This window comes from Lolium perenne, chromosome 6 (genome assembly GCF_019359855.2).
Source record: "Lolium perenne isolate Kyuss_39 chromosome 6, Kyuss_2.0, whole genome shotgun sequence".
In the NCBI taxonomy this organism is placed as follows: domain Eukaryota; kingdom Viridiplantae; phylum Streptophyta; class Magnoliopsida; order Poales; family Poaceae; genus Lolium; species Lolium perenne.
Window position 1 is genome coordinate 144,741,199 of NC_067249.2, and position 8,058 is coordinate 144,749,256.

At 46.5% G+C, this 8,058-nt stretch overlaps 1 protein-coding gene across 1 annotated transcript; it reads left to right on the plus strand.

The window, feature by feature from the left end:
* The first annotated feature begins 3,704 nt into the window (after positions 1-3,704).
* LOC127307339 (plant intracellular Ras-group-related LRR protein 2) lies at positions 3,705-6,761 on the plus strand. The gene is made up of 3 exons (XM_051338073.1): positions 3,705-4,508; positions 5,404-5,570; positions 5,701-6,761. Exons 1-3 carry the CDS (start codon positions 3,807-3,809, stop codon positions 6,320-6,322), a joined length of 1,491 nt encoding a protein of 496 aa, XP_051194033.1. The 5' UTR covers positions 3,705-3,806; the 3' UTR covers positions 6,323-6,761.
* The last annotated feature ends 1,297 nt before the right edge of the window (positions 6,762-8,058 follow it).

The following is an 8,058-nucleotide window of genomic DNA, read 5'->3' on the forward strand; positions in this document are numbered from 1 at the left end:
TCGTCGCCCCACTTCGTAATCCTTTCGGTCTTCTGGAAGCTTCGTGGAAAAATAAGACCCTGGGCGTTGATTTCATCCAATTCCGAGAATATTTCCTTTGTGGGATTTCTGAAACCAAAAACAGCAGAAAACATCAACTGGCTCTTTGGCATCTTGTCAATAGGTTAGTGCCGGAAAATGCATAAATATGACATAAAGTGTGTATAAAACATATGAGTATCATCATAAAAGTAGCATGGAACATAAGAAATTATAGATACGTTTGAGACGTATCACCAGCGTGACCGACGGTGTCATGGTGCTCTTCGTCTTCGTGGTTGGCGACGTGCCCATGCTTGTGACCGGCGGTGTTCTGGTGGTGTTCGTCTTCGTGGTCGGCGACATGGTGATGCTTGTGACCGACGTGAACGACGGTGCTATGGTGGTCTTCATCTTCGTGGTCGGCGATGTGCCTATGGTTCTGACCGGCGTGACCATCGGCGTCATGGTGCTCTTTGTCTTCGTGGTCGGCGACGTGGTGATGCTTGTGACCGGCGTGATCGGCGGTGTCCTGGTGGTGTTCGTGTTCATGGTCGGCGACATGGTGATGCTTGTGACCGGCGTGAACCGCGGTGCTATGGTGGTCTTCATCTTTGTGGTCGGCGACGTGCCCATGCTTCTGACCGGCGTGATCGACGGCGTCATGGTGCTCTTCGTCTTCGTGGTCAGCGACGTGGTGACCGTTTTGACCGGCGTGATCGGCGGTGCCATGGTGGTGTCAGCCTTCGTCATCGCCGACGTGCCGAAGCTTGTGAACGGTGGCGTGTGGCTTTGTGATAGGTGAGGAGGTGAGAGGTAATGTCACCATGTGGATAAATGGTGAGCCTATTACTGGGCTCGTATGAAACCAAACAGACTGAGCCCTTCGTTTCTGCTGGACCAAAAAATTCTTCACAGGCTACCAAACGAGTGACGCTTTCTGGCCCATGGCACGTCCTGAATGCGCAAGTGCTCCCATCTCGCTGGCAACCAAACGCGCCCTTTGTTTCGCAGTATTGGCCCGTTCTGGATGCTAAGATTTTCTAGTTTTTTCTAAAAATATCAGGTTTTCTGAAAAAAAAACAATGTTAACTATATTTATGAAAATATTATGAAAACAATTAAAAATATCAGGTTGAAACAATTAAAAATATCAGGTTTTCATGGAAACAATTAAAAATATCAATGTTTTGACCATATAAGTTTCCATGAAAATACATTGTTTTGAACAATGTTCACTATATTTATGAAAATATTATGAAAACAATTTCACAACAAACCAGTAACATTTGTTGATGTAATGCCGGTAATTTATACATGTTAATGGTTAGATCTAAAAATGTTTGACGACCACAAATGCTACACTTATAATAGTATGAAGTAGATAGTGTATATTCTCTGAAAAATTATACTCCCCCCGTTTCTAGATATAAGGTGTATAGTTTTTGGCACGAAAATTAAAAAATGCACATGAAGAGAAAACTACACAAGATTTCGGCGGGAATGATTCTAGACAGTTGACATGATAAAATAGATAGAGGAGTTTTCAAAAGATAAGGAAACACAAGCAAATCCCTAAGAAAAATATCCACACCGGTTGTCCAAGAAAATATACCTTACATTTTGGAGTCTTTTGTCAAAAAACTATAAACGTTATATCTATGAACGGAGGGAGCAATAATAAACATGTGTATATTTTTCACCGAAAAGAAGATACTTACATGTTTCTCGTGGGGCAAAAGATATGAATTTTCGTTGTTGATGTCGATGTAATGTGATGGTCCGAAGAGGATGGTTCTTATTTGGTGTTGAAATATTGGGAGCATGAGCACACCTTTACAGTTATGAGCATATATTTGCGTCGATATTGTGTTTTTCAAATAAAAAAATCACACATTTATAATTAGTGGACATCTAAATTATCACCTACTATTATCTAAGAACTTGGGTATCCCTTTATAAATAGGTGTGGTGGGGAAGTCCTCATGACCCGCACCTTTCTCCATGGTGATGATGTATCGAAATTTATGTTGTACTTTGTGTGTTTTGTAATTTGATAAAACAATATAGCTCTGCTAAATCAGTGAGTTCAACTATAATAAAAAATTGCTATGTCTCGGTCATAGTCACCCAAAAAAAATGCGACCATGGTTTTAAAGAAATGTAAATAGAACGAGTTGTACTTTTCTCTGAACTAAGGTCATACTTTTTTTAGGTGACTGAGACTTAAGAAAATATCGATCAATTGAGACATAACGAAACCCAAAAAGAATGTAAAACAAGCAAACCTTGAGGAGATAAAATGGGCATGTTCTGTCATATTTGAACCTACAATTTCAAATCGAGCCATGGATGGAGTGTTTCTCGTGTGCACGTAGGTGAGAACCAACCTGTGGTTGGGTGGTTAGGAAGACAGTGACACCCCCAGCCCACCAGAGTTCAAACTCTAGGGTTAGCACTTTGGTGTCTCATTAAAGGTGGAATATTTTTTAGTGGGAGGCGACGTTTCCATCGACAGCGAGGTGCATGTGGTAACTTCATCAATCTCAAGATCCGTCGGATGAAGTTTCTTGGACGCAGTCTCTCGAAGATGCTCGTAGGATAGGGTGTGTGCGCGCGTTCATAGGGGTGAGTGCTTATATATAAGCGGTTACGTATGTACTGTGTTTCGAAGAAAAAAAATGTAAGTTCGATTTATGTTTTTCGTACCGTACGGTCATGGCATAATTCGTAGGGATACTACTTTCTGTTTTCGAAAAAAAACTATTCGTGAGCTGAAGCGTTTCTCGATGTTTCTCGGCGAGTCTTGATAATTTCTATTTCCTTGGTGAGAATGCAAAATTTCCGGAAGAGTCATCCGAGGAGGAGCTGCCCGTTTTTGTCGCGCAGCGTTCTTCTTCGGTGTACAGAAAAATCGTCCCCATTGATGATCCACTCAGTCCGTGCTCGCCCAAGCAGCAAACGGTTTCATCTCCCAGAATAGAAGCAGATGCCCACCGCTCAAATTAACACATGTGAGGCTTACTAGGAAATGGTCTTCACGCATTTTGGGTGTGGATCCGGTCATACCAGTTATCCAAAAGGGTAATGTATTGCAACAAAAAATACTTCCTCTATTTTATACTCCTATTAGTTATGAAAAATACTAAATTAGCAAGAACTAACATAAAAAAGAGAATGGTATAAAATAACCAATTATTATGAACAAATTATATTTAAAAAATAGGATTTAAAATTTTATGCTAAAAACCTAATACTAAGGATAAAAAATCGATTCAACCAATTATTGTATCACCAAGCAAGCAATGCTACTCCCTAGCGAATAGAAGAAGTACTCTCTCTACCCTGAAAAAGATGTCGCGGATTCGTTTAATTTTTTTAGGATAACATATTTAAATTTGATTGTATTTATACATTGAATTGTGGATGAGGGAGTACAAAAGGAACTTTTTTTTAAGAGCAGTACAAAACGAATTGACTTCACCCCATCGGAGCAATTTGATCCTTGCTCTCAATTGCGATTAAAAATAAAACATGCATGCTGTTCTACAGTTCTGCTCGATCTGGACCGTTGACAGCCGATCCAACGGCACACAACGCATGTGCTCAAGATTCAGCCCCCAGCTTCTCGATCCCTCCACGTCGCCCCCGCCACGTATAAATTCCGAAACACAGTTGGGATCCCCGTCCCGCTATAGAGCCGCGCGCTATCTTCTTCTTCCCTTGCGAATTTCGATCCCCCTCGCACTGATCAAACCGGAACCGCCATTCCGCCGCCGCCGCCGACCATGGATCCGTCCCCGACCTCGCACCCGATCCTCGCCTACGTGCTCAGGCGCCTCCCGTCGATCAAGACGGCGGGGTCCCCGAGGCTGTCCTCCCCGCGCGACCCCGAGCAGCCGCCGCCGCCGTCCCCGTCCCCGCGCGCCCCGTCGGGCCCCGCCGAGTTCGAGCTCGTGGAGCGCATGCCGGGCCTGCGCCACCCGTCCGTCCTCGCCTCCATGACGCGCGCCGTCGCCGACATCACCTGCGCGCGCGACGCGATCCGCCACCTCGACCCCCGCCCCGACCACGAGCTCGTCGACGCCGCTCGCGCCTTCCTCCGATCGCACGCCCAGGGTCAGGGAGACCCCGTCGGGCCGGGGCAGGAGGAGATCGAGGAGAAGGTGGCGGCGAGCCGGGAGGTGGTGCGGCTGGACGAGGAGCACGAGGCGTACGGGGCCCTGCTGCGGGAGGCGGAGGAGAAGCTGGAGCGGGTGTACCGGATGGCCATGCACGGTAGGGACGTGGTGGAGGCGGGCGGCAAGAGAGGGGAGGACGAGGGGTCTGGCGCCGTCGACGAGGAGGTGGTGCGGGTGCTCAAGGAGGCGGAGGAAGGGAAGGTCGTGGAGCGGGTGCTCCTCGCCGACCGGCAGCTGCGCCACCTTCCCGAGCACTTCGGCCGGATCCGCGGCCTCATCGTGCTCGACGTCTCGCGCAACCAGCTCCAGGTCAGGATTCACTCACACACGCCCCCATGCATTGCTCTGCATACGTGCTAGCTTGTCGTCGGCATTCATTTCGTTGTACACTGCAACATTCAGAGATGCGTTCAGAATTCAGATCGATCGATGGGAGATTGGTAATTTGGGATCATTCGCCTGATCCGGTAAATGCGGGTGACCGATCGTCCGATCGGCGGATCGGGCCTTCGAGCGTTATGTAGATTTTGAGGCTATTGCGGTTAAGATTGTTGTATTAATAGAATAGCTCAGGAAATAGATCGAGGCATTGGATGATGGATCCGTGTCTTGTTTATGTTAGGAGATTTTACTTCTTGATTTATACGTCAGGATAAGTGTTGGTTCATAGGATTCGTTGATTTGAAAATTGAGAAATTATGTAAGACGTAGATGAAATGGTTTATGTCTTTATGCCATCGGTTTGGAATTTTATTTTTTTACATAGGAGACCAATAACTTGGGGGGTACCAGCCATTTGCTGCCTGAAATTTTGAGATAAAATTTGTTGAATTTGTATGAATTGTGCCCAGATTGAATTTTCTGTAAGGTGTAAAGATTTCTCAGGTGCAGAGGTAAATCAGGTTACTAGTTGTTACCATAAAATCCCGGCAAAGGAAATCCTAATAGAGTAGACAAATTTTATGACCAACTGTCCAACTTTTGTTCTGGCGTTCGGATATTTAGAAAAGAATGTGATAAATTCAGGTATCGCAGGCTTGCAGCCAGAAGAACATTTTGAATACGACTATCTCGTACGTGTTACTTTCTCTCATCGAAGATTGTAACCAGTCAAAATGTATCTGTTTCACATGAAAAAAAAAATATTCAAGACTCATGCATCTTTGTACCCGGTTTGATCGATAGTTTTTGCTGGAGATTGCAGGCTGTCCCAGATGCCATTGGCGGGCTTGAACACCTGGAAGAACTCCGCCTCGCCTCCAACGCCTTGGTCGCCCTGCCGGACTCCATCGGGCTCCTCTCCAACCTGAAGATCCTCGACGTCTCAGGCAACAAGCTGCGGACTCTGCCGGACAGCATCTCAAAATGCAGGTAACCCCCCAAGCGTCCATGCTGCATCTTCTTGACTCTGGATCCATCCATTCCATTTCGCGCGCGTCCGCTGCACAATATGTCCAATCTAGAAATGCTAATCGCTCGACGTTGAAACTACGTACTCCAGGTCACTGGTCGAGCTGGACGCGAGCTACAACGTCCTGGCGTACCTCCCGACGGGCATCGGCCATGAGCTGGTGAACCTGCAGAAGCTGTGGGTGCACCTCAACAAGCTGCGATCCCTGCCGTCCTCCATCTGCGAGATGCGCTCCCTGCGCCTCCTGGACGCGCACTTCAACGAGCTCCACGGCCTGCCCACCGCCTTCGGCAACCTGGCGGCGCTCGAGTCGCTCAACCTCAGCAGCAACTTCAGCGACATGCGCGACCTGCCGGCCTCGTTCTGCGACCTGCTCGGCCTCCGCGAGCTCGACCTCAGCAACAACCAGATACACGAGCTGCCGGACTGCTTCGGCCGCCTGGAGCGGCTCGAGCGCCTCTGCCTGGACCAGAACCCGCTGGCCGTGCCGCCCAGTGAGGTGGTGGCCAAGGGGGTGGGAGCGGTGAGGGAGTACATGACCAAGAGGCTGCAGGACGAGGAGGAGCGGCGGAGGAACGCCGCCGTGGCGGCCGAGAGCCCCAAGGCGTCGTCTCCGATCGCGTGGCTGTCCCGCAGCGTGTCGTCGCTGAGCACCTGGGCGAAGCAGGAGAAGACCGAGGAGGAGGACAAGTTCCTCGAGCAGGAGCTGTGAGGGAGAGCCAACCAGCAGCTCCTCCTCGTCTCAGTGCTCGATCGGTCGAATGTATATACATTTCTCTGCATGCACGTCATAGGATCGTTACTGGAATTGCGCCTGCCTGCTTGACGGAACGACAACCGAAGAACCATGTGAGCCATTCTTCTTTCCTGGTCTTCCTTTTGTGTTGTTTTACCAAGACTATTGGACCATCGTCCATTTGCTAGTTTCAGTTGCCATGTTGCATTGTTCAATAATGGGACTTTGTAGCACACTTAGGTGTTGAGATTTGAGAGAGGGGGGCACGCTGTTGTAAAAAAAAAAAACACGTGCAGTGCTAGCAACTGTGTTTACTTGTCTAAGCAGAGTGCCCTCAACTCGAGATGATCAATATTTGTATCCTTCTTAATTGTCTTTGTCATTATTAATGTTATTCTTTTATATGGGTTTGTAACTGATGTTTGTCTCTGAAAAATTTAACCCATATCAGCTCTATTTTTTTTGTTGAGAAAACCCATGTCAGCTCAAATTTCCCCATTTGAATGGGGGACTTGGGGCATGTTTGGTTTAGGCCAGACTTTGGCACGCATCATTTTGGCAACAAGCCACAAAATGCGTTCAGAGAATTTGTTCGCCACAAGTTAGAGAAAGTTCAAAAACAAAATGACAAGAAGGGCCCCTATGTGATTTTTGTTCAGGAAAGCCCCTATAAAGTACTGTATGTGTATTGGTCTGCAAATTTGTCAAAAAATTCTTATATGCCCCCTCCAGGTAATCATTAGTTCAATGATGCCCCTCCAAATAGTATTCTTGGCGCTCTCTCTCTCTAACCCTCTCTCTCTAACCACAGTGCCAACGAGCTCTATTTTTCCTAGGCCAGTTGTTGATGTCTAGGTTCTCAATTCCGAAGAAAGATGCAATTAGCATATATAGTGTGGAATAGATTGTATGAACTATGAATAAGGAAGTTCTAGGAGCACCACGAAGTTGACAGCCAGAATGATGTTGAGGAAAATTGACGATGTAGGCAGTGTTGGTGTCACACATGATATACTAGAAAAGCCCTAATGACGCAGGAACTCTACATAATTATGTCCAAAATTGTCACGAGAAGGCTAGGGCTAGTAAAACGCTCAGAAACACCCATTTTACATTCAGTTCTCCTAGCGTAGCCAGATTTTATATGACAGCCCAAAAAGGTGATTCTTGTAAAATGTTGGGATCCGCATATATATCCGCATCACGAACACCCGACGTGCAAAATGTTTAGGGCTGTTAATTTGCGATGGAAAATCCACATGGTAAGAATACATAGTCGCCATTGACAAGAGAACATACAAAATGTATCAAAGTTATGATGATGCGTAACCCTAACCGGGCCGCCTTGGTTTATATTTATATGCTCAGAGATTACATACGGTTACAACACAGTATACAATACAGACTCTATACGAGTCCTATACACAGCTAGGATATATCATCTAACACTCCCCCTCAATCATAACTTATCCAAGTTAAGATTGCGTCTAAAAGATACTAGCCGTGTTGTAGACAGTGACTTAGTAAAACCATCAGCCACTTGATCTCTTGAAGGAATAAACCGTATGTCCAAAAGCTTCTTAGCAACTCTTTCACGAACAAAGTGATAATCCACCTCAATGTGCTTAGTCCTAGCATGGAACATTGGGTTAGCAGACAAATATGTGGCACCAATATTATCACACCATAATCGTGCTGCACGAGACTGAGGT